This window comes from Hyaloscypha bicolor, assembly GCF_002865645.1.
Source record: "Hyaloscypha bicolor E unplaced genomic scaffold K444scaffold_191, whole genome shotgun sequence".
NCBI classification, from domain to species: Eukaryota; Fungi; Ascomycota; class Leotiomycetes; order Helotiales; family Hyaloscyphaceae; genus Hyaloscypha; species Hyaloscypha bicolor.
Genome location: NW_020194693.1, coordinates 1,061,786 through 1,086,509, shown reverse-complemented (window position 1 = coordinate 1,086,509; position 24,724 = coordinate 1,061,786). Strand labels below are relative to the sequence as shown.

The 24,724-nt window shown below is 48.8% G+C and overlaps 11 protein-coding genes across 11 annotated transcripts; 6 read left to right on the top strand and 5 right to left on the bottom strand.

The window, feature by feature from the left end:
• Positions 1-881: 881 nt before the first annotated feature.
• Positions 882-1,614, top strand: K444DRAFT_638914 (uncharacterized protein; the record flags this gene model as incomplete). The annotated part of the gene is made up of 4 exons (XM_024884319.1): positions 882-991; positions 1,069-1,231; positions 1,291-1,305; positions 1,408-1,614. 4 exons carry the CDS (start codon positions 882-884, stop codon positions 1,612-1,614), a joined length of 495 nt encoding a protein of 164 aa, XP_024726331.1.
• Positions 1,615-2,039: 425 nt separating this feature from the next.
• K444DRAFT_649026 (RTA1-domain-containing protein) lies at positions 2,040-2,954 on the top strand (the record flags this gene model as incomplete). The annotated part of the gene is made up of 1 exon (XM_024885530.1): positions 2,040-2,954. The coding sequence occupies one exon, from the start codon at positions 2,040-2,042 to the stop codon at positions 2,952-2,954; it is 915 nt and encodes a 304-aa protein (XP_024726330.1).
• A 1,019-nt stretch (positions 2,955-3,973) lies between these two features.
• On the top strand, positions 3,974-5,848 carry K444DRAFT_649025 (uncharacterized protein; the record flags this gene model as incomplete). Its single annotated transcript, XM_024885529.1, has 2 exons — positions 3,974-4,091; positions 4,698-5,848. The coding sequence occupies 2 exons, from the start codon at positions 3,974-3,976 to the stop codon at positions 5,846-5,848; spliced, it is 1,269 nt and encodes a 422-aa protein (XP_024726329.1).
• Positions 5,849-5,935: 87 nt separating this feature from the next.
• K444DRAFT_549570 (ARM repeat-containing protein) lies at positions 5,936-12,144 on the bottom strand (the record flags this gene model as incomplete). The annotated part of the gene is made up of 2 exons (XM_024876468.1): positions 5,936-6,421; positions 6,469-12,144. 2 exons carry the CDS (start codon positions 12,142-12,144, stop codon positions 5,936-5,938), a joined length of 6,162 nt encoding a protein of 2,053 aa, XP_024726328.1.
• A 228-nt stretch (positions 12,145-12,372) lies between these two features.
• On the top strand, positions 12,373-13,368 carry K444DRAFT_549719 (DUF28-domain-containing protein; the record flags this gene model as incomplete). The annotated part of the gene is made up of 3 exons (XM_024876479.1): positions 12,373-12,583; positions 12,636-12,698; positions 12,758-13,368. The coding sequence occupies 3 exons, from the start codon at positions 12,373-12,375 to the stop codon at positions 13,366-13,368; spliced, it is 885 nt and encodes a 294-aa protein (XP_024726327.1).
• Positions 13,369-13,653: 285 nt separating this feature from the next.
• Positions 13,654-14,060, bottom strand: K444DRAFT_649022 (uncharacterized protein; the record flags this gene model as incomplete). Its single annotated transcript, XM_024885528.1, has 2 exons — positions 13,654-13,902; positions 14,031-14,060. The coding sequence occupies 2 exons, from the start codon at positions 14,058-14,060 to the stop codon at positions 13,654-13,656; spliced, it is 279 nt and encodes a 92-aa protein (XP_024726326.1).
• Positions 14,061-14,291: 231 nt separating this feature from the next.
• K444DRAFT_671037 (ClpP/crotonase) lies at positions 14,292-15,410 on the top strand. Its single transcript, XM_024887702.1, has 3 exons — positions 14,292-14,540; positions 14,591-14,606; positions 14,655-15,410. The coding sequence occupies exons 1-3, from the start codon at positions 14,372-14,374 to the stop codon at positions 15,277-15,279; spliced, it is 810 nt and encodes a 269-aa protein (XP_024726325.1). The 5' UTR covers positions 14,292-14,371; the 3' UTR covers positions 15,280-15,410.
• On the bottom strand, positions 15,192-16,104 carry K444DRAFT_658001 (cwf21-domain-containing protein). Its single transcript, XM_024886208.1, has 2 exons — positions 15,825-16,104; positions 15,192-15,747 (listed from the first exon to the last, which is right to left on the bottom strand). The coding sequence occupies exons 1-2, from the start codon at positions 16,052-16,054 to the stop codon at positions 15,477-15,479; spliced, it is 501 nt and encodes a 166-aa protein (XP_024726324.1). The 5' UTR covers positions 16,055-16,104; the 3' UTR covers positions 15,192-15,476.
• Positions 16,105-16,232: 128 nt separating this feature from the next.
• On the top strand, positions 16,233-17,642 carry K444DRAFT_622978 (D123-domain-containing protein). Its single transcript, XM_024882208.1, has 2 exons — positions 16,233-16,438; positions 16,489-17,642. The coding sequence occupies exons 1-2, from the start codon at positions 16,323-16,325 to the stop codon at positions 17,609-17,611; spliced, it is 1,239 nt and encodes a 412-aa protein (XP_024726323.1). The 5' UTR covers positions 16,233-16,322; the 3' UTR covers positions 17,612-17,642.
• An 899-nt stretch (positions 17,643-18,541) lies between these two features.
• On the bottom strand, positions 18,542-21,162 carry K444DRAFT_638906 (HET-domain-containing protein; the record flags this gene model as incomplete). Its single annotated transcript, XM_024884318.1, has 2 exons — positions 18,542-20,766; positions 20,826-21,162. The coding sequence occupies 2 exons, from the start codon at positions 21,160-21,162 to the stop codon at positions 18,542-18,544; spliced, it is 2,562 nt and encodes an 853-aa protein (XP_024726322.1).
• A 1,100-nt stretch (positions 21,163-22,262) lies between these two features.
• Positions 22,263-24,119, bottom strand: K444DRAFT_638905 (uncharacterized protein; the record flags this gene model as incomplete). Its single annotated transcript, XM_024884317.1, has 2 exons — positions 22,263-22,936; positions 23,852-24,119. The coding sequence occupies 2 exons, from the start codon at positions 24,117-24,119 to the stop codon at positions 22,263-22,265; spliced, it is 942 nt and encodes a 313-aa protein (XP_024726321.1).
• Between the last annotated feature and the right edge of the window lie 605 nt (positions 24,120-24,724).

The following is a 24,724-nucleotide window of genomic DNA, read 5'->3' as shown; positions in this document are numbered from 1 at the left end:
TGCACTATATTTCATAAACTTCCGCAAGAGATGATGAAATGGTATTTTTCATGTCACGAGAGGAAGCGAAAGCCCCGCGACTTTCAACCTGAATCTTTTTTTATCCCACCTTTCTATTCGCGATTTGAGCTCTTCTATGCTCAGTGCTCACTGTATCTCCTCACTTTTATTCGGAACCTTGAAAGCGGTTCTTGATCCAAATCGCACTCAGATTGGGCAACTGGTCAGTCTGTGCGCATAAGGCACTTTCCAGGCAGATTCAGGCATAGCGAACTCACTCTCCGTTGCACTGCCATAGTGCTCGCATCTTACTAAAACCAAAGGAGTATCAAAAGTCTAACGCTGCCACTTTATAATAGGTAGCGAAACTCTTATTTAAATTAAAACAAACTTAATATTCTTATAGTGAAAAGGATTGTTTCTCACGTTATAGAAGGATTTTAGATTTACATTATTATGTGACAACTTATTTAAGTTTGAAGGTGAGAGGAAGCCTTAAATGAGATGCGGGCGCCGTGACAACCCAAGATGGCTTTCCGAACCCAAAGCCTACGTAATCACTTAATCATTATGAGACAACAATAGATAATTAAGACTCAATATTCAGAGCCTGAAAAAAGAAGTAATTGAATTATAATTTCATTAATTAATTTCTAAAGAATTTGAGACGTTTTCCCAGCGAGTCTTGCCTTGAGCTTAAGGCTCGAATGATCTAAAATCCGTGGTTCTCGAAGTTGATTGCTTAAAGATGTTTTCTTCTTATACAGGTTTTAATGAGAGATTCTGAATGGCCCTCGCCCCTGCGCTCCGCTGGGATCGCATATGTGAATAGCGTTTACTAAGAAAACCTTTTTAGAGCTCCTAAAATTCTGGCGGGAGGCATGATCGACGCAAAGTCCAGAAGTATCAAAGGGCAAGGCGCTGTTCTTGTCACGGAACCTCCGGTGCGCTACCACCAGGCAGGCATTGAGAAGATCTTCATCCGATGGACGTGAGAGAACGCTGTCAAATTGCTGACCCATCCACTCCACCGAGCGATAGTCAAGGAGTCTAGTACTCGGATTGTAGCCAAAACGTATACCATACCCAGAAAGGGATTGCTGTCCTAACTTCGAATGAGTCTGTTGTGGATGTGACACTTGGGGGCGCGGGCGCTAGTTCTGCCGAATTGACGCCCAGTGCTGGGTGGTGGCCAAAGGCTAGTGCTTGTGCATGGAGTATTCATACTGAGGTCGGCCCCATACTTGACAGTAGCATTGTCGAGAATCAGCTTATTGAAAAGTGATACAGTTTGCTGGCGTCGCTGTATGCACGGGTGGAATTGTGTTTGTTCCTAAGTTCATGAGAAAGACAAGGGTCATCTCCCCCATTTCCCAATACTAGCTACTACCCGCTGATTTCGAATAGCTTAGAGGAATAGTCGATGCAGTCCACCAACCGAAACCGGTTTCTCGTGCTGGACAATTCGGCAAAGACAACATGCCTCCAATCGCGATTCCGTTAGCAGAAGAAGATGAAGAGTTGTTTGAACTTTGTCCAACCCTAGGTGGCGAGATCACCCTTAACCTAGAACAAGAATTGGAAGAGGATGTAGAGGATGCAGGACATGAATAGGAGAAGGAGGGAGGGATTAACAGAAGGAGGAATCTGCAAAGCGACAGAACTCTGCACATGCGATTCGGAGGAAAATGGGAGTTTCGTTCTCGTATTTTGTTTCCTACTTCGGCTAACCGAACCCCCTTTTTTCGGAGCGCCCCCATAAAAACGAGACTCCGAAACTCAACCTCGAAGGGATATCCAGCTCTCCAATTTGCAGAACACGTAATCCATCTCTTCGAGAGGTTTTACAGAGGCTGCCTTGTCGGTTGGCCCATGTCTCATGCTGAAGCCCTTGAGACAAACCGTATTCATAAACGAAGGCCTCCATGCCTTCCAACTTGGTGTCTCAAACTCTCATAGATAAAGCAGTGGAGATCCCAAAGCACCAACGCTCTGTGTCCATTGTTTTTTTAATCACCTTTGCTCTTCAAGTCTCGGAGATGTCGAACTCAACCTCCGACACTACTCCTGCTGCAGGAGAAACTGCTCAAGACCTCTATGATTACATTCCATCCAAAATTGCAGCATATACCTATCTCGCTCTTTTTGCCTTGAGCGCACTCGCTCATTTCATCATGGTGTTCCCTCTCGTGCCGCCTTCTTCATCCCTCTCTTTTTTGGATGCGCCAGTAAGTTTCAAAGCTCGCTACCATAGAGATATTCTTACTTGGGCGCTAGTGGAAGCAGGAGGGTACTACTGTAGAGCATGGTCCGCAGCAAACACCCACAAGATTCTCCCCTTCGTCATATCTGGCCTCCTTATTCTCGCTGCACCACCCGTGCTAGCTGCTACAGTCTACATGACTTTCGGACGAATTATTCGAAACCTCAAAGCCGCTTCCTCCTCCCTCATCTCACCTCGATGGCTTACCTCACTTTTCGTGCTGGGCGACGTGATATGCCTCGCCAGCCAGCTCGCAGGTTCCGTATTGAGGGCGAGTGGCGACCCGCAAACCAACCAAACCGGCTCCCATATTGTCCTTGCTGGTCTCATCCTCCAGGTTGCAATGTTCTCATTCTTCGGAATACTCGCTATTGTTTTTCATGTGCGGTATAGAAGATCAGGACACGATATTGGCCTGGGATGGAGGAAGTACATGGTTGTTCTCTACGTTGTGAGCATCTTGTTCGTCGTGCGAAATATTGCTCGGATCGTGAAGTTTAATCAGAGCGGGGATGGTTATATTGCGACGCATGAATCTATGCTCTATGTTTTCGATGGGTCGTTCATGCTGTTTGTTTCGGTACTTTTGATCTTCGTTCATCCGGGCACTCTTTTCAGGGAAGCGAGGCGTAGGAAGAAGCTGGATGGCTTAGGGGGTTCAAATGAATTGGCTCCTTTTGCCCATGATTGATGCCATGTGCTTGCTTACGTTATATGGTTGAAAAGATAGGCATCGAAGCATTGATAAGATAAAGAAGAATTAGGTGGTTGAATACCTGACTAGAATTGCAGAGGCTTATTTAACTCATTATTGTTCGTGTTAAATCCGCAAGATATTGTGAAGAACAGTGAAGACTATTTGCCACACTCTCTGAACAGTATCAAGAAAACCTCTGACAGAGAATTTACGCTGAGGAGAGCAACAAGAAAATCGAAATTAAAGGAAGCATGCTTTGGACTCGCAAAAATTTCGAAGGAAATATTCTTCGCTCATCGCTAACAGGTAGGATATAAAAATGAGATCGGGCATATGCCAAATGTTTGCAACTTGATATATTTAGAAACCTCAAGTCCACAGAGACAGGTTAATTACTATATTGCGGTGGCGGTTCGAGGTCCACCCCCTTCATCTGAGATTCTGTCGATGAGGAGGGGCCCGAATGCGCTCCTGCAGAGTCATTTGGCCACGTAGTTCCTTTTTCAAATCCATCCCGTCGCCTATCTTCATCCACTTTCTCTACGCTACCTTGAATGAGGTCTTCAATTGAATGCACCGCTGTTGGTCCCACAAAATGGGCATCACTTTCGTCCTCAACCGCCTCATTCTGCAGCCGCTTCGTTCCTCGACTTGTCGTACAACAACAACCCACAACCGATTTCACAGTACTGGAAAGCCATAGAATCATGCCCAAAAGGTCGAACTAGACAGCAATCTTCATCCTCAGTACAGAAGACGTGGCTCCCGCATAACCCGCATTCTTCCCACCAATGTAGATAGACCCAAAAACACCGGACAATGCTACCCAGAGGATGGACAGCACAAACTCCCATACTAACCAAGCAGCCGGGTTGTTAGACAAAACACAGTAACCCACACAAGTCAGGACGGAGAGCGCTGCAACGACTTCGGCGTAGACCCAGGGCGTTCGGCCATTAGCGTAAGATTCGGTGGCACTGCGTAAGTCTACGCCGTAGAGTACAGCGACGATAATGGCGAGTAGGAATTGGGAACAGAGGAGGCTAGCGTGGAGTGGGAGAGCTGAAGGGCGTTCTTTGGTCCAGAATTTATTTGCCATGATGATTGGAACGGAAGGATATCCAAAAAGTGGTTGGAAGTTATAGAAAACGACTTTCGTAACTCATGTATTGCGTGATTCGTCTGAGAGAATATTCAAAATGACCGATTGAAAACGGAATGCAGCACCCAGTTGATCGAAAAGTGGAACAGGACAGGAAAAAGGCAACAAAACACTTCTCAATTATAAATACTTTCGAAGACATGGTCTTGGAAGCGAAGAACATAACATAATTTGAAGACGAACACACTAGTAGGTTTGAGGTAGCACTAAACGAATACGGTGGCTTGGCTCCCTCGAACCTGTCGCCGAGTCGGGTCCTTGAAACCAAGTGGGGCAGGCCGCGTCGTTCCTCCCATCGTATATAGTATCCCAACCAGGCAACTCAAAACGAGAACGAGAAGGAACAGAGAGACTCTTTATCCCATACATATTTTACTATTGGCCTAATAATTGGTTTTGTGCACCAACGTAACACCAATCGATAGAAGCAGCCCTGACACGCGAGACGATGCCAGTTCGGAAGGCTCACAAGAAATCACGGGGCGGATGCACAAACTGTAAGTAGAGAAGAGTGAAAGTACGTCTCCTCCTTCCGCCGCCGTCGTAGCACCCCCCCATTTTTAAGCTGGACCAAGGAACTAAATCGTTCCACCGCACGCAGTGCAATGAGCAAAAGCCGTCATGTGACAAGTGCATATCTCGTGATACCACCTGCACGTATCTCCCATCAACAAGACTAGTCTGGGTACGAGTACCTGAAGAAGCCACCACTTCTCATTCTTTCACTTCCAATAGTGCATCACACCAACCCAGCAACGAAAGCTCGCCGTCTCACGAATCCTCTCCTCTGCATGACCCAAGGCTATGCAGTACACCCGTCACTCCAGCACCTCTAAGCCTCGAAGGCATCGATCTAATGATCCACTGGTTCACAATAACAGTGCATACCGTCGTCGCCACCTCTGGCCCTAACGCCGCAGCCCTCGAGCTCTGCCAAACCGTAATCCTCACGCAAGCCCAGAAGCACCACTTCCTTCTGCACGGCTTGCTCGCCCTCTCCGCGCTCCACCTAGCAGACACGCAAACCAACCTAACCGAAAGAGAAAGATACACTAGACTCGCAACGGCGCACCACAACCAAGGCCTCGCATTGTACCACTCCATCCTGGAACATTTGGAGGAGTGGAACTATGCTGCGAGTATTGCATTCTCGAGCCTCACGGCGATGTTTGCGTTCGGACTTTATAGACCCGGCGAGGAGGCGGCAATCGAGGTGATCGATGACTTGTGCCAGATTTTTCTGCTTGCGAAGGGGTGGGGTGAGGTTGTGGGCGTGGCCGATAGACTTGACTGTACCGTAGGCCTTCTACCTTTAGAACCGAAGCCAGGGGAATCCGACTGCCTTGACGAGGAAACGGAGCGTGTGTTTGAGCGGTTGCATGAACTGAACAGTACACGTAGTAGGGAGGGTGATGTTGAGGCTTACACGCTTGCGATTGATTCGCTGAAATATGTGTTTAGGGAAATAAGTGGTATGGAGAGCGGGACGGATCCTCATATATCGATGGCTTGGACGGCTGTCTTGCCTGAGAAGTGCATTCGTTTGTTCAGGGAGAGGCAGGGTTTAGCGCTTGTGTTGCTGGCGTATTATTGCGTGGTGCTGGAGAGGGCGCCGAGGGTTTGGTGGTTACGAGGATGGAGTAAAGGTCTTCTAAAGGTTATTAAAGAAAATATCGGACTGGGGTATCAGGACGAGTTGAAATGGGCGGAGGATCGTGTGGTATAAGACGCTAAAAGTATGTGCTCCGGACCTGGGGGTACAATGACAAAAGGGTATATGTTCATCTACCTCTCATAATCTCATCCCACACACCTACACACCAAAGTCCATCCTCAATGCAATCGTAGGTTCCCTTTCCTCTCCATCGCCATCTTTAGCCTTGCCTTGTCCCTGGCCCGCCTGCCTGCCAGCAACAATAACACTCTCCATAAACTGCTTCTGCGCATCTGTCATACCAGCAACCACGCCCCTGAAAGCAGCCTGATCGCTCCCCGCCAAATCCAATAACCTTGCACTCGTCTCTCTGTATACTTCTTCACCTTCACTGTTTGCTCTCGCAAGTAAAGTCGGCACGATGACCGACATGGCGACGCCTTTTTGCGGTCCCGCCAATGTTGTCACGAATGCCGTGAGGGCATGGGCTACTAGTGCTCGAGCATTCTCTGGGTCTTCGGATTCCGCGTTGGTTGCGAAGGCAATCAGACGAGGCAGGAGGTAGCGGGATATGCTTTGATCGGCTGGCGTTTTGGGAGATTGCAAGAGGAGCGTTCGGATGCAGCCCGATGCTACTTTGGCAGTCTGTATTTTGTTAGCAGACGCAGGAGACAGGGGTAGGGATGATTTACCATGCGATCACTCAGGCAATCAATGACTTCGTCGAGGAAGCGAGAGACGAGTGGTTCGCTGGCTGACATGTAGTTCTTACCGCTGGTGAGGAGGACCGTGGATGCTAGAAGAGAGTTCTTGACGCATGGGAGTGAAGCCTCGGTTTCGCGCTTTTGGGCATTGAGATATATAGATAGAAAGCGTTTGAGACAGCCTTGGATTTGAGTGAGGTTTGTATCTTGAGGGTCGCGGCCTTTCTTAGGTGGTGTCGAAATGCTCGTCATAAATCGTTTAAGGATTGGAAGTGATTGCGGGACAACCACAGCTTGACACCTTGCTGTGCCCAGGATCGTGGCAAATATGTGGATGATGCAGGCGTGCAGGTCGGTCTTGATGATAGATGGGAAGACTTCTGCTGCATCGACGAGAGCGTTCAAAGACAGGCGAACGAGAGACACTGCATCATCCGTTAATGCGTGCCGGGCAGGTTGCTTGGCCTCAATGAGATTTGGCAGAAGTCCGGCGAGAACAAGAACAATGATCCGCGTCAACTCGAAGAGTTGCTCGATGTCTTCTGACAAATCACCATCTTCTGCTGCTTCCACTTTCGTCGCGGATGGATGAGAAATACATAGCCCTCGAGCGATCTGCACAATAACGCCCTGGACATCAAGACCCTCAGTGAGCACAAGTCGATCAAGCAGGTCCATCGTTTCCGAGAAGATTGCCTCGCGGTAAATCGCATGGCCAGAAACGCTTGGGTGCAAGATTTTTTTGAGAGCTTGAAGAATTTCGAGGGTCTGCTCCTTGGAAGCAAGTGCATCGCTTCCCGGCCGGGCAACGAGAGCCTCGAAAGCAATCCCAAAGAGCACAAAGAAGAATGCGACAGGTTCATCTCGGTAGTTGATATCATTCCCTTTGGAATGGCCGTTTGTAGCAGGTGCATCAGCCTCCTTGCCGTCCAGAGCGTCGAAGACAAACTCGCTGTCTTGCTCGATCAGACTCGCAATGGCATCGACGAGTTTAAGCCATGACTCTTGATAGAATCTCAATAGAGTCTCACGGTTTAGAGCTGAGTAGATACTATCCAAGCTGCCAGACAAGGATGGAGGACCCAAGCTCATCGAGATATCTGGTTCAAATCTGAGTCTGGCAAATTCACGCAATGAAGCTAGCCACAAAGGCGTTAGAGTTCCGATGTATGGCTTCAAGACATCGACCAAATAGTGTTGCTCTGTGCTTGCGACTTGTAGTTCTGCCCAAGCCGAAAAGACTGCCATCTTCACCATGACTTGTGCGTTGGAGCTGAGGCCCTTTAATTCTCCAATTGATTGAATCTCGGCCTCGGTCGAGAAGTTCTCGAGAGCAGTGACCAGTGTTTTCAGAATACGACCCATTCGCTCAACATCAGTGACGATGCCTGTGGCAATGAATTGAGCACAAACATTGACAGCTTCCGATGCGAGCTCGGGCGATGAATCAGCAGCGAAAGCAGGTGTGAGCGCTGAGCTGATTTGTGCCTGGTACTGCTCCAGCAGTGGTGCCTCGGGAAAGTCAGGATCGGGAGTTTTGCCGAACATCTTCAGAACAGCATCGATGATCTTCAAACCCCATACTCGGAGCTCAACGACATTAGAGGTCGATGCTGAGAATGCCATTCGAATGATATCAGCGATCCGTTTTTGCAAAGCCATCTCTGCTGGGGATGTTCTATCAGGAGGTGAAGCTTTGCTGATGAGCTGGAACATTTCGCCGAGACAGCCCATGGCGAATGTTCGAACCTGCCATCGCAATGGTTCTTGATCCGAGCCCGAAGCCTTCGTACCATCGTCTTTTGCATCGCCAGACGCAGCAGCAAACCCAGCAACTTCTTCATCCTGCAAGTCTGGCATGACACTCTTCATTGCGGAAGCTGTGGCCGTCTCCACTGCTTTCGGTCTCGTCATGCTCAGAACAGTTTGGCATCTCTGAAGCCAGCGGGTAGTTTCAGTGAGGCAAGATTGTTGGAGCCAGTTTCTGATGACGTTCCTGATTCCTTCGTGGCTTGGATCTGAATCCAGAGCCAACCAAAGCTGATCTTCAAAACCTGCTTCTGCAGCCTTGACCACGTCTTCTGAATTGCGCTTCATGAGGTTATACAATCCGTCGATGGCAATGTCTCGAAGCTCGGGGTACTCTGAATTGAGGTCTTTCTGCAGTAGAACCACATAGTCAGAGAAGTGCATGTGGCCGGGAGCGTACAGAGCAAGATGCTCAAGACAGCGGAGACTACCACCCAGGACCAGAGTGTTCTCCTCGCCTTGAAACTGCCCCACAAGAGTCAGGATCAGCTCTCGAGCTTTGCTGAGGTCTTGCAAATCTGGTCCTAGTACATTAACAAGGGAGTCCACGCATCGTGCAATGACCGCCGTCGTGGGTAACTCTAGCTCCAAGTTTGACGTTGCGATAGAGGAGATCTCCTCATTATGTGTGTCTGCAACGTACAGCTGGCTGATTATACCAAGTGTACTGGACACATAACCAGAGAACGTCAGCCCCGCCGAGTCTGCCACTCGGGCTAAGGCCTCCAAAGCCCAGAAGTGGACCGTGGGGTGCGGATCATTGCACAGGGACATCAGTATCCCCAGAATCGTCTTCAGATGAAAACCAGCAGCCATGCCGCCAACCTGGGAATGAATACAACCCAAGGCCATCGCGCATCCGGCCCTGGCACTTGGTTCACGATTCCCGACAATCGTGTCGACGAGATACTTGATCTCCGAATTCGTGTAGGCATTACCGGAACTATTGCATAATCTGGCGAGTGCTTCGTATCCAATGTTTCGGAGGTATTGATCAGGATGAATAACGAACGTTCTTATTATCTCTTGCATGAGCTTTTCAACCGCGGCGTTCGTCAAGTCGCCTGATGGGGACTGCGTCTCCTTCACGGCAACCTTCAGAGTGCTCAAGAGGGCGGTTGCGACGTTGATATTCATCGCTGCTTTCCGTCCAGGATCTCGTTGCAGCGATCCTGCCGAAAGGAAGGTAGCGACTTGCTCAAGGATACTTTCCTGGATCTTGGGAGGAGTAAGAGGAAAGGCAATAGCGAATAGTTTAATGGCTATGTTGACAACTTCAGTCGCAGGGGGATCTGGAAGAGCATCCGATGCCCCCAGATTGCCCAGGTACAGGGAGAGCGAGTCGTGTTCGAGGGAGCTGCATATTGGCGATAACAAGACCTTCGAGATGGCATTGTCGGCCCCACTCTCGGACATCCAAGCATCGTTGATATCATTGGCATTTTGGCCAGCAAGGCTTTTGACTTCGAAGCCACGGACTAAGCCTGTGACTCCAAAGCCGCAATTGTCCCCAATGTCCCAGATACTTTCAAAATTGCCAGCGGAGCTTGCGATTGACGTACTTAATGAGCTTGGGGTATAATTGTCAGGATCGGCGAAAAATGATACGGCCAGAGTGAGAAGATTGGATTGTAGTAAAGCTTCACTCCCGCCAGCCGGGCTGAGATTGACCAGCTTGGTGTAGCATTGAAGCACGCGTCGCTGTACCATGAGATCGAAATCAAGTAGTTGTAAAGATGGCATGAGCCGTTGCGTGATATCCTCCGTAGTCTTTCTCGGCGGAAGGGTCTTTAGAAATGCAGTCGTATTTTGGAGCATTGCAGCAATTCGTTTCGACACGTCTACAGTCAAGAGTCTGCTATTGAATTGCAGAAAAGCCAAAATGGAGCCCAGAGCACACTCTCTCACATGTGTAAGAAAGGAAGATTCCAAATAGCTGCGCTGAGACGTGTTGTCTTTTGCAAGCGGTTTGGGAAGAGCGTTCTTCCACAGTAGAAGGAGTTGAGAGAGGTGGATCTTGACGAAATTGGGACCCAGAGACATGAGACCGCCGATCAAGATCCAGGCTACTTGAATTTGGGTGCTGGAGACGCGCAACTCAGACTTGCTACTAGATTTGAGGAGCCCAGTTGCAAGTGATAGAACACGGCTGTTGACATCGACAGAGCCATAGAGAGGTTGCAGAGGCGCCGTGCTGATCATCGCAGAGAGACCATTTGCATATCCTACACAGCGGCGAGGAGAATTTCTGCCCGTCGACAGTAAGTTTAACTCGCGATTGACGCTGTTCATGCAGATAGTGAGGCAAGGCAATAATTGTTGCGGACAGGCCAAAGCAAATGTCCGCAAGCAAAAGGATGTATACACTTGAACAGTGTAGCTTGGATGCTGAAGAACCTGCAACAAACCATCTCGACACGAGTCGGAGAAGGCGTTCGCAGCAGGGCCTAGTGTCTTGATCAACGATGCTAGAGCACTCAGGACAGCAATGAGCGCATGCTTGCCAGGCTCAGGGCGCTCCTTGATGACCTGCGGATAGTTCTTGAGGATGTCGTTGATCAAAGACTTGGCGGAATCTATTTGGCCTGACTCTCCGAGAATTGATTGCCCAATAGCCTCTTCCAAAATGATTTGCACAAATCTCCTAGTAGCCAATAGACGGTAACGGTTGGCGGTGATGTTGGGGTGGCTCAGGACATCGATGGTTAGATGATCCACAATCTTCATGTACATTGTCTCCACGTTTCTCTCACTCAAGCTCTTGAAGATCCTAGTATAGCAAACAACTATCCCAGATCTGGCTTTATTGCTTGTAGAGGGCTTAACATAAAATGTTGATAGCTGCTTGAGCATTTCCTGGAGAGTAAAGGATAGAACGTGGCTCTTCTTTGGACCGGGACTCTCGGGTCTTTGGATCTCCTCATCATCCGCACCTGGTGCCATGGACTGACGTTTGGTATTGGTCCTTTTTGGCTTCCTGATCTTCGGGATATCATTATCCTGCACCGCGTCCTCCGAGTGATTCTTGACCAAAGCCTCCGCTAGGCAGTCTCCCGCTGCCTGCCGTACCAACGGACTCGACGAGTCAATAGTCTTGAATATAGTTGATTTAAGGTTGTCGAAATCGCTCGAATTATCGAAATAGGGGGTATGTTTCGACAACAACTTCAAACACTTGCATGCTGCAATCTGAACCAAGCAAGACTTATCACTCGATGCATAACTCCGTGCTTGCTTCCACGCATCTCTCGATATGCTCTCATCCATGCTCGTTCCAACCATGCCAGTTATCTTTCCCGAGGCCCTGAATATTGCGGCCCGTAGCCCTGCATTATTCTGAGCAGGTTTCAAGAGCTTCAGAAGAGCGGTGCATGCCAGAGGGTGCAATCCAATAGCACTATCTCCCGCAGCCGCAAACACATCTCCCAGACAGTAAACAGCCGCGTGCTTGGTCCTCAAATCGCCCTCCGTCTTCGCCTTCCCACTCCCAATAATCCCCACCAGGTCATTCACCGTCTCAAACAACAACTTCCTGTCCCCCTTCCCCAGTACATGCGCAAAGCATCTCCCTAGATTATTTCGTATTACTCTTGTCGGTGGAGGAGCGGCTAGATTCAGGATCTGTAGGAGCTCCTTCTTGAGATATAGTTGCTGTGCCGTGCAGTCGTCTGCTGCCAAGCTCTCGACATGTTTGGTGAGAGTCGAGACGAAGGTTAGGAGGTAGAGGTCTTGTTGTTCGGAGGGGAGGGAGGCTAGTTTCTTAACGTCGAGCTCGGGGGTAGGCGAGGTATCGACTCGGGAGGTTGGAGTTTCGTAGGAGCCATTTATGGAGCTCGGGAGAGGTGTCGATGACATTGACACGTCTGTATTATGGAGGTGAGAGACGTGTGGAGTTTCACTGGGGCGTTAAGGGGGTGCAAGGCTTTTTGGGAGGCTTCGAAAGATTGTCCCCAGACAGGGCGTGATCTCGCCTTTTTGCTGCCAGCCAATCGGAGCTCTCTTCGAAACAAAGTTTATCCGATGAGCTTCCAGAAACATTTTCCGTGCAACATCAGATTACAGTACTTTTCTTCGAGTTGCAATATGGCTGCATTTTCTAGAGGTATCCGTTCTTTTGTCTCTCGACTTCCTCAGGAGGAGTTAATTTGTTCACGATGTCTCTTCTCGACGACATCTACTCTTCAATCAGGCCACAGTCGATGGTCCAAGATCAAGCATGATAAGGGGAAGGCAGATGCAAATAAGGGTTCGCAACGGACTAGCCTTTCCAGAGAGATAGCTCTTGCTTCAAAGAGTATGTTCAGAAGTCTGCAGGCTTTGAGACCAGGGTGCTGATCCGACTGTAGTGTATGGCGGAGACCCAAATTCAAATCCAAGACTAGCATCACTGCTGGTATCCGCGAAGAAAGGTACATAATGGGGTATAATACCTTCAGATTCGATATCTATAGAAGCTTACACCTCCTAGCCGGCTTCCCAAAAGCTTCAATGGAAGCCGCAATTGCTCGCGGCCAAGGGAAATCTGCAACTGGAGCAACTCTTGAGAATGTCACACTCGAAGTCATCATGCCACCCACCGTTGCCATGATCATCGATGCCGAAACGGACAATAAGGCGCGGACAATGATGGATCTGAGACATCTTGTTAAGGTTCATGGAGGTTCGGTCACGCCTACCAATTATCTGTTCCAGAAGAAAGGAAGGATTGCGTTCGAGAAAGACGAGAGGAATCTAGGGGTTGATGAGGTGCTGGATGAAGCTATTGAAGCTGGAGCAGAAGATGTTGAGGCGGATGAAGATGGAAGCATTGTGGTGTGGACGGAGCCAAATAAGACTATGGCCGCTGCGGAAGCTCTGCAGAAAAGTCTCAATCTGAAGGTGGAGAGCTCGGATATCATCTGGGATCCAAATGAGGATACGAAAGTTCCATTGGAGTCCCAGGATGCGGTGAAAGCGTTATCGGCTTTCGTAGAGGCTTTGCAGGATAATCCGCATGTGCAGGGTGTGTATGCGAATGCTGCTCAGGGAGGTCTGGCAGATGATATTTGGGAAGATCTGCAGGTAAAACTAGATGCATAGATGGAATACTGTACAACAGGGGTACAAGTGTAGAGTATTTGTATAAAGCAGCGGGATGCCGCCCCTCTCTTCGGTTGGAATGGAGTTTTTGGTCCCTTTTCCTTGCCACGCAGAGTTCCCTAAACGCCTCCAATGCAAAACGCCGCGGGCATGCAATATTCCCTCTCAGTTGATGCAGATTCCGCAGTTTCCTCGATCATCCCTCGTGCTTTCCAACCTCGCTTTTGCGACTCAATGGCCCGTCATCCGCACCCAACCCCCCGCATCAACCCCAGGCGGTACACCTTACGAATCACTCCCGTTCTCCCCCTCACTCCTCCTTCCCCAAGCCTTATCCTGCTCCAACCGCTTCTCCCTCAAAAACAGCCTTCTTTGCCTCAGCCTCTCCAACTCACTATGGATCTCCTCCTTCTCAAACGGAATGCGATTCGTCTGCTCCGGCTTGGGCCAGAAATCGGGCACCGAGAAGCGGTTATCGAGGTTCTTGCCGTAGTAGTACATGATTGCGATTGGAAACATGATGTACATGCCGAACTACTTCATGATCAGCACACTTCAGACGGGGAGCAAGGGCGGGGAAGGGATTGTGAGATGGGAAGAGAGATTGTGAGATGGGAAGAGAGATTGTGAGATGGGAAGAGAGATTGTGGTTTGGGGCGTACCCTGAACACTTCGAGGTTGGGACCACCCATCTTAAATGTGCGTAGAGAAGCGGGCTGAGAGAGTAATTGTGGTGCAGAGACAGACTCGGGTTCGATGTCGATATCGAACGATAAATCTTTGCGCCTTCCGTCCAAGGCCGCCACCTCATGCAAGCTGGACCCCTGCAAACCTTAATAGTCGGACTTGATTAAATGCCGGACCGAGGCTCAACCGGCTCCGGTTTGAAATGGTAGTTTTACCCCACAGTCCTCCCAGTGAACTTCACTCTCACCAACGTCCCAATCTCTCTTGATATCCATCTAAACTCTTTTGCGAACTTCAATTGAGACTTTGGGATAAGATGGCGGGACCAGTCACGCTTGAATATACGGGCAAGATTGCCATTATCACGATCGATAATGTGGAGAAGTTGAATGCTTTAGATCAAGATGGTTATTACCTGATTGCTAAGTTCTTGAGAGAGGTTTCTGAGCATGAGGAGGTGTTTGTTACAGTATTGACTGGGAAAGGTATGTCTCAGTCTCCGTGGAAGCATTGACCGATACTGACATATTTCCAGGACGATATTTCTCAGCGTAAGTGGCTGGTACTTCATTGACAAGGCCACTACTAACAGAACTCAGCGGCGCCGATGTATCCATCTCCAGGTCGCAACCGGAAGGAACGGATCTCGCGCGTCACTGGCTCCGCAACTTCGTCGCCAACAACCTCAATATCACACACGCCTTCTACACCCACCCCAAGATCCTCGTCACAGCTCTCAACGGCCCCGCAATCGGTCTATCCGCCGCCCTCATCGCCTTCTCAGATTTCATCTACTGCGTCCCTCACACCTTCCTCCTAACGCCATTCTCTTCACTCGGACTCGTCGCGGAAGGCGGCGCCTCACGAGCATTCGTCCAACGCCTTGGGATCAGCAAAGCGAACGAAGCGCTCATCATGAGCAAGCGCATCACATCCGAAGAACTCCTCCAGGTGGGATTTGTGAACAAGATTTTCGATTGTGGGAGAGGAGAAGAGGAGAAGTTTCAGCGGTTGGTGTTTGAGGAGATTGAGAATCGACTGGGGGATCATTTGATTGGTGATAGTTTGACGAAGATTAAGGCGTTGATTCGCAAGCCGGAGAGAGATGTGTTGGATGCGCAGGGGGTGGCGGAGGTTTTTGCTGGGTTGGAGAGATTTAACGCGGGAATTCCACAGGAGGAGTTCAGGAAGATTGCGAGTGGGGAGAAGAGGCATAAACTGTGAGGTACTTAGACTGGTATGACAAAAAGAAATCCGGGATTCGTTCGCACCTTCAGCGTGTTATCGCTCAAGACAGCAGAGGCTCCGTATGACAGACTCCACGTCCCTAATTCCCGAAGCCCCTCAAATGTCCCCCTTATGCATCCAGAAACGCCAAACACCAAACCTAACAATGCACACCATAGCTCCATCCCCAATCCTCACTTCTCCTCATCCTTCGCCTGGCTCTCCTTCTCCGCAGCAGCCTTCAACTTCTCCTCCTGCTTCTTCCAATGGCCCCCCTCCACATAATCCTTCCTAATCCCCAACGCGTTCCGAAACCTATCATCCTGCTTAATCTTCGCCTCCGCCAGCTCATGTACCTGATGCATCTTGAGCCCTTTCTTGCCTGGTCCACCGCCCCTCTCACTCTCTTTCAGTAGCTTCTTTCTCAGTGCGTCTGTTTGGGCTTCAATTTCTTCTTCGTCGACACTGTAATACTCTGATTAGCCCACGTTTCCTAATCAAAAGAGGGAGTGGAAGAGACTGGGGTGGGGAGCAAGACATACCCTTCATCTTCCAACCGATCTCTTAACTCGAAAACCTTAACCTCAACATCGCGCTTCCTATCGTGTTCCAAGATCTCCTTGTCAGGTTGCCGTTGCCGGTGCTTTAAGCTTTCGAGGTCTGTCGAGTAAGGCTTGCCGTAATCGCGGGGCTTGAGGTGTGCGAGGTTGCGCTGGACATAGCCGGATGTGCCGCTGCCTCTTGGGGTACTGAGACCAACGTTTGAGGACATGGTTTTGGTTCGTAAAGTGTGTAGGTACGGGGAATCGGTGGTGGGGAACTGGGGTTGGAAGAAGGCTGAAGGTTCTGGTGATGGCGGGAAAGTATCACAGGCGGTGTGGCTAGCGTGGCAGTATTTTAATTGCCCCTCGTCGAGCTTCACTTTGGAATGACTCAACCTCCTAAAAGCTAGAAATTGAAATCGGAGATTCCCCTCTACGAGCTCAAATATTCCCTTAATCTTGTGGCTTGCTCTTGAGAGTTCGTTCATCAACGCAAAGATGCCAGCTTTAGATCCAGTAGACGGTCCACAGCCCGAGCCACAACCCCTCACTAGACTCCCCTTCGAACCAGTCAAGAAATCGCATATCCTACACTGCTCTTACGACTACTGGCACTCAAAGTAAGCACACTCCCCCCGACTATGCGGAATAACAGCTAACGAACCCAAATATACCGCTCCTCAGCCCTCAAATCCCGAATCATCCCCCTCACGCCACAATTCCTCTCCTACCTCCGCGAGGACGGCATAATCCTCCCCTCAGAAACACCCACCTTCCCACCTCCCTCAACGTACAACCCCTCCTCCTCTACCTCCTCTGACTGGGACTCTGATCCCGATCCCGACCCCTCGCTCTCCTTCCCCACAATCCACCAAGCCATCAAAGAAACCATCCATGAGCTCGGCGGCCTGGTAGCACCAAAGCTAAATTGGTCCGCGCCGAAAGACGCAACATGGATTAGCATGAAGAAAAATAGCATGGAGTGTGCAACGCCGAATGATATTTATTTGTTACTCAAGAGCTCAGATTTCGTAACGCATGATTTGGAGCATGTTTTTGATGGGTGCGAAGAGGATGAAGAGGAATCTTTGACAAAAGAAGACATAAAATACGTGTTGGTGCTCAGGAAGTGGTTTAAAGTCAACCCATCTTGTGAATTCCGCTGTTTCGTACGAGAAAGGAGGGTGATAGGGATTTGTCAGCGGGATCTCAATCATTTTGAGTTCTTGTTCCCGATGAAAGAGCAGTTGAGGGAGGTGATACTGAAATACTTCGAGAAGACATTGAAGAGCACGTTTCCGGATGGCAATTTTGTGTTTGATATCTATCTGCCGGAACCTTATGATAAGGTTCGATTGATGGATATCAATCCATGGGCGCCACGAACGGATCCCTTGTTATTTTCCTGGTTAGAGCTTCTTACGATGCCGCTCCCGAAACCGTTACTGGGTATCCCAGACTCGGGAGTGGATCTACCGCTACTGGAGAGTCTGGATCTCAGCAGCGATGAGGATATGCAGGATGATGTAGATGTGGAGGAAGTGGAATGGAAGCCGGAGATTAGATTTGTGAGGAAAGATGATCCAGAGGCGTATTGCTTTGCTAGTCCGCAGTATAGTGCGCATAAACTCCCGAGGGAGGTGGTTCAGGCGAGTGCAGGTGGGGAGACGGGAATGAGGGAGTTTGCAGATCAGTGGCAGAAGATGATGGATGGGGAGGTGGAGCTGCAAGCTGGCAGTGATGATGACGATGATGATGAACCCGTAGATAGAACCACGGCAGCATAGATGTTAGAATACAAATGACGCTAAACCAACGGACCATCTCCCAAGCACCTTATGTTCCATGAATCTAATGGTAGGATCCTCAATGACTCTTGATGGCTTACATTTCGCGAAGTCTTTTCCTGATGAGAAGACGTCGCCAACTTCCATCTCTTCTCGCTAAATATTCAGGGGCTGCAAGCGAGAAGACTCCTTTTCAAACCACCGATTCACCTTCATCAAACAAGCACACCACAACCACTCTTCCCCTTTGCCACTTGCAAATTTGTTGTACATCGAACGTTTGTTTTAATTACTCATCGCTTTTGCAAATAGTCGGCATTCATTTCACTTAGAGTTCTCACCGAAATCGATAACTTCCCTCTTTGACCATGCACTTCCAAAACATTCAAGGTCATCCGCATCCACTGTATATTTCTTAACAATCCCATTCAGCATTCAACCAATGATTCTCTACAGTACTGGATTCCATCCTTTCCACACTACTTACACAAGCACCACCGTCTCCGCCTCCCCCTTCCCAAAGATAGATTTCTCAATAACCTTCCCCACACCAACCCTCTCAAACGCTCTCCTCCCTTCTCTCTCTCCGGCTTCCCTGAGAAAAAGGACTGTGTACACTGTTGCTGAAAGTCCGAGGTAACTTAGAGACCCAGTTGCGCGTGTGGAGTAGAGGGGGAGGAAATGGAGCTTTGCCGGAATTTGTGGGAGGTCGTTTGCTGACGTTTGTGGTCTTGACGATTGAAGATTTGGGGCAGGTGGTTGGGTTGAGCTCGGTGGTTGGGATGAGGAGGTTCGGGATGGGATTTGTGGTGGTTGGTGGTTGGTCGTGGTTGGGGTATCGGGGACGGATTTTTGTTTTCCTTTCGAATCTTGAAGTAATTGTTCTGGAGGTTGGTGGTTGATGGAGTGTTCCAAGGCGACGAAGTCCTCTTAAATAGTTGGCACTGAGTGAGGGTTCTCCTCAATGACTGCTAACTGCTTGTTCTTTCCGCCTACTGCGTGGTGATTGGTATTGGTGTTTGGGAGCGAAGGCACTAGTTCTTTAATTTCGTTGTTTCTTGCGAGAATAGCCTCTTCTGATGGCTCTTCTGTAAGATGAGCGTTGTTAGCCATCTTCGTGTTCGCATCTATCGAGGGTGAAGGTTGCTCGAGGTTGTTTGTACTCTCATCAGCGTCCGCCACTTGACATGACATCTGTGCCAGCTGAGCATCTTCCGCCCCGCCACTCGGAATTTTACTCATTGAACTCTCTTCAGCAGACAACATAAGAGCAATTGCCAACTGGTCATTAAACTCTTCATCCAAGTCAGCCTGGTGAGGTACGCCTTTCTTTGAAGCTGCTTTCCCCAACGACGCCGCAATCGCATGTTCCAAATCATCGCCAGTCTGGTTGATTGGTGCAGATCTGTTGTTCCCCAAACCTTTATCCTTCAACGACAGCAACAAAGCTGTAGCTTCAGCTTCGTCGAGTCCTCCATTCAGTGCAGCGCCAGTCTCTTCCCAACGAAATAATTCCACGCTCTTTGCAAGCCAATGATCCTCAAAACAACCATAGCCGGCAGGCTTAGCTGCATTTTTCTCAAAATACACTGCATGGCAGTACTGCAACCAGTGCCTCTCCACCACACCCATTTCCGAAGCATCAGAGAACTCCTTTCTCTCATCATTTGTTAGACAATTGGCATTTTGAGGTCTCCTCCACACTTCTCGGATCTTTCCAGTGACCTGGAGCTCCGAAAGAAAGGACATTGTTGTGTCCAAAGTGATTCCTCGTGGAAGGTCCGCTTCGAAGTTCGAAAGTTCAGAGCTTTTCACCCCCTGCCTCGACTTCACGGAACTCGGCTCAATCCTCTTGTACTGTTCTAGCATTTCTGGAACAATGATCCTGCATTCGGGTTTGAAGGTCATGACTCCCGGCCATTCGATTGGGGTATGCCAACTCGCCCAAGACCATGAAGGAACTTTGTTGCCCGCAATACACAGCTTCGGAGGCTTAGACGGATACCACGATAGACCATACAGGAGATCATGAGACCAGAGACCCGAAACATAAAGCGGTGTATGCAATGCCGAACCATCTCTGCTTGTTTTCCCAGCCGCCTCTCTCTCTTTTGAGAACAACATCTGAAATTCCCTCGCAACTCCCGCGACTGCAGCAAGTTTATCACTTGTCTTCGTCAACCTTAACTGCGAGTAAATTTTGATAGCCATATACCAACGACCCATGAGAGTAGAGTCGAACGGATTCTGATCCTTCTTTGGAAACATCGTTCCCGCCTTGATCTCTGGCCCCCAGAATCCCAGCTGGGTCTCGCCTTTGCCCACACCCTCCTGACACTCATTCATAAATCTATGTGTCCTACACTCGAAGAAAATCTTCCCTTTGGTATAGTGAACCATTCGTCTCGAAAGCACTCGTTCCTGGAATACCCAACCCCGTTTCAGCAAGGGGCTTTTCTCAACAAAGCGGTCATACTCTTCTGCGAATGTCTTGTGCTGCTCAAATACCATGAACCGCCCCGAAACAACGCCTTCTTTCGTTCGATATGGGAGGCTTATCACAGGGACAATCTCGACAGATGTCGGCACTCGGTCCAAGAAGCATCCTCTGCTCGTATCTTCCGCTCCGGTAGCTGCCACGGTGAAAAGAGAAAACTGGTATATCCTAGACAACTGGCCCGCTTGTCGAGCCCAGTCTTTCTCGTCGTCTTGGATGATGCAGAGGGCGTCTATCCATACATAAGGTACATTCAACTTCCTGGTAATGATGATAACATCCTGGAACGTCTTTGGCAAGCTCGAGACCAAGATGCCGCCTTTCCTCTCTGCGATATTTGAATAAGTAGTCTTCGGTATCCTTCCTGGTCCACCCCAGACATAACTTAGAGTAATGTAAGCACCTTTCTCTCCCCCAGTGTCCCGCAAATAAACCATTTTATCGCCAGGATACCCCACGCTTATTAAGCGTGAAGGCAAAGGTACGTGATAATTATCATCGATCAAGACATCTCCGGAGATCGTCGTGTTGCAAGCAAAATGAGACCGCGATTGACAATCCACTAGCCATTGCCTCAGAACATTGAACTGATATTCCGAATCCGAAGTATTCCCAATATACGCTCGTGGGATATCTCCACTTAGTTCAGCTGCACTACCTATTTCACGTGAGCATATTATTATCATATACAATGCACTTTTGCAATTAGGCACATACCTGGATCCGAAACCAATCTAAACTCCTTACGATACCTCCCTTTAACAAGAGATTCCTTGCCTCCTACCCAAACCTGCAGTTGCGTGAACCGCAATCCAGGTCCTGGCGGCAACATATCATATCCAACATCAGGCGGAGTCAACATCTTGAAATACACCCTTAAAGTACTCATTTCCCATGCTACATTATGGGCAGGTTTATTCGCGTATATGAATTTGCAAAAGGGACAGCCTTCCGAGGCCGCGATGGCTACGAGCGTGAGCTCGAAGGATTGAGTGTTTGATGCAGAGTTGAATTTCTTGATGTCGAAGTCTCGACAGGTGGCGCAAAGGGCCATGGTTCCAAGGCCCGAGTCAGAGCCTGCCACACTTAGACAATTACTATGATTAGAGGATGATAGTGGGCGAGTAAAGGATGATAAAGATGAGATGCGTTGAAAAGGAAGCTGGTGCAACCCCACGATCTCATCTCAGGTCCTGCATTTACCCCGGTTTCCAACGTTCGGCTCTCGGGTCTGCAACACAAGGAGGCACAGCCTCAATGCTGCAGGGGTGTTGGAGACGCCCTCCAAAAATACCAGTACTCGGCCACAGAGGCCAAAAACTTGGAAATGATAAGAGAGTGAAGCGGCATAAAAGAATGTCTATCATGGATATCATTCTGCCTTTGCGAACATGCGAGCCCAGGGAGATCTTACCTTAAAAGACACAGAATAGGGTCTTTCTTCCTCTTTATGCGTTCTTTCAGGCTCCTTTTCGCGTAATCCGCGCAATCTCAGGGAACTGGACCCCGCGCTTGCCCCTCATTGCCTCTGATGAGTCCGTGTTTCTAGCGACAATTTCTTGTCTCGCAAGACCCCTTCGACCTCACTTTACAAGTATACCACAGCTAGAAATCTCATCCTATCACAATTCGCCCGCACACAGTTTGAGAAGCTAAACTGGGTTTCAGAAGATTTTACAAGTGATTTCGAATAAAACTTGAAGTCATACAACGATGGTGAGGTTGCTCTACTCTGTGCAGCTAGCAACTTCGCAGCGTGGAAACGAGAACTTCGAATCAACATAAATTCAGCCGTGACGTCAAAATCGAACATAATTCATGGGGGTGTGGAGGTGCAGATGATAGACACTTTGTGAATCGCCTTCGAATGTCCTGGACAGAATTGAAGTGAAACTTCGCGCGCTCGACAGTTCCAGCAACAACAGTGAGTAGTGTAGGGGAAATGAATTGAAAACGTGCAATCCGCATTATTGCAGAGAGCCGAAAGGTTGATTATTACAAGAAAAGGTAGTGTGTAAAACAAACGCGACGGTTAACGCACCCTCCCCCAACACTCCTCTTCCCCAGGCTAGCCTTGATGCCATGTCTCATCACCCTATCCACCCAAGATATAAAATCACTGGGTCAGTTAATGGCCCTTATTGAGAAACACAATCACAAAGCCAAGGCCAGACCCATCACGGCGGCAAGACCGGCCCCCATAATCCCAACTGAGTTGTGCGCCGACTCAGCACCTCCCGTGAACTGAGCCAAGCTGGCACTGTAAGTTGGCGTGTACCTCACCGCAGCGTAGGTACTGATCGTTGACGTCGGGTATGTCGGGTAGTAAACTGCCTCAGTCATGACGGGGACGACGCACACAGTTGTGGACACTGGGTAAACAGAAGTGATAACCGTCTTGTAGTGGTCGGGGCAGTAGACTGATTTTGGGCACTCGGTGACGGTGTAGATAGAAGTATCGTAAATTGTCGAGGTTGTGGTTGTGTATGCTGGTGGGGTATGCTTTGCTGTGACTGGGCACACGGTGGTGTATAGGGCAATCACGTCAGTGACAACGGATGTATAACGTGCAGGGCAGTCGGTCACAGTCTTGGGGCAATCGGTGACTGTATGGATGAACGTGGTGTAGACAGTGGAGGTTGTGTAGGAAGCAATGCTGGTGGTTGGGTAAGTAACGTTGGCGGTGGTAGATGAAATGGTTGGCAGAGTTGTTGGTGTTACATAGAACGAGCTGGAGCTGACTGTCTTCGAGACAGCGCACGGATTGGTGAAGTTTGACCCGGGATCCTTCTTGAAGATTGCCCATGGCTCGGAAATGGCGACGTAGGCTTCCGGGAATGGGGTGTTTGCGGTGACCAAGTAGAACACACAACAGGCATTGTCAAAAGTGTTACCAGATGGGATGGTATCAGTGTGAGCAAAAAATACTCAAGCTACTCAAGCTACTCAAGAGTAGTCTTGAGTAGAGTAGAGTAGAGTTTGAGTAGCGTAATATGGTACTTGAGTAGAGTAGAGTAGAGTACTACTCAAGAGTAACTCAAGAGTAGTCACGTGTAAGTCACGTGAATATAGAAAATTAATGTTCATTTAATTATTAATAAATAAATAAGGTACCTATTAAGCAGTACTATATAATTTAAGCTTGAGCTTATATAAGGCTACTTAAATACTACTTTTCTTCTATAAAAACCAGATTTCCTTCCTCGAAATCTTTCTTTTCCTGCTTTTTTTCTTCTCCTTTTACTTCTTCTAATTCGTCTTTAAATAACTCCCAGCTTTTTAAATAAGATATTATCTTAATAGTACTCTTATTAAGTCTATTATATAATTTAAATAATAAGAGTACCTTGAGAGAAGAGTTTGCCCTTAATAGCTAAGGAAGCCTAAGAATATATTAAGGTTCTACCTTGCTTACTAAGCCTTGCCACTACTTGATTGGGCAGTGCAGTGGCGCTAGACTCGGGCCACCCCGGAGCCTTACCCAATTGGGTTAGCATGTCACGTGTAGCATCACGTGCATACTACTCAACTACTCAAGAATATTCTAGAGTAGTTGAGTAGAGTATTGAGTAAAGTATGAGTAGTGAGAAAAAAACTTGAGTAGAATATGAGTAGGGCCCACTACTCTACTCTACTCTACTCATTTCTCACACTGGATGGTATAGCCAGGATAACCACCAAAGTCGACATCGAGGTCTGTGGTTTGCGTCAGTTATATTCCACGGTGAAGAAGAGCAACAAACCGCCGAGACCGAGTCCCTGGTTGGTGCCGTCCGGTCCGGGTACCATGCACTCTCCCGAACCGAGTGGCTGATCAATCGTGTCCAGTGTCTTGACGTGCTCCATAAACGTTGGATCGATCTTGATGTCGTAGTCCTGATTCTCGATCATGGGAGGGGAAAAGATGATAAGTTCTGGATGCAAGGGAGCAGGAAGAGGGGTAAGTTGAGCTGTCGCTACCAAGACGCTGGAGGCAATGACTGCCAGTTCACCGAGGGATTTGTGGAACATCTTTGCGGTTGAAAGATAAGGTATTGAGGTATTTTTCTAAATGAGTGACGAGTTGAAATTAATGGGTAAAGACCGTGATGCTGAAAATGAACGAATTAACAACTGATGGATAGAAAAGCTTTTACTTTGAGGAAGGAAGAACAGGCTATATACAACAGTGAAATTGCATGACAGGCTTTTGAGGCTTTTGAGAAAACCTGTTTCAATAGAGACTTTGATGGCACCAGACTCTTGGACACATGGGGCTGTGCTCTCCTCTTCCTGTAACCAAATTTGGCCAATAACGGGGCCGTTCTTGGCGAAGATCCAGGAACACCGTTCTCTGACTGGTCACCGCAGTTGTATGTTCATAAAATTATGCAGTCCAAAACGAAGGGGATGGATGCATATTTCGTTTACTGCAGTCCATCGGAGCGCTTCATTCTTTTGCTCCCGAGCCCGCATACGGATTCAGGTACCCGTCCAAGCGATTTCCTGATCCGAAAACCACCCGAAGGAGAGCAGAGTGGCGTTTTAAGCGAGCCAGCCTTAAGCCCTGGAAAAGGGGCTCATCCGCACCAACGACGGTGCAACCGTTACTCCGCGTTTTGTAATGAGAACTCGCA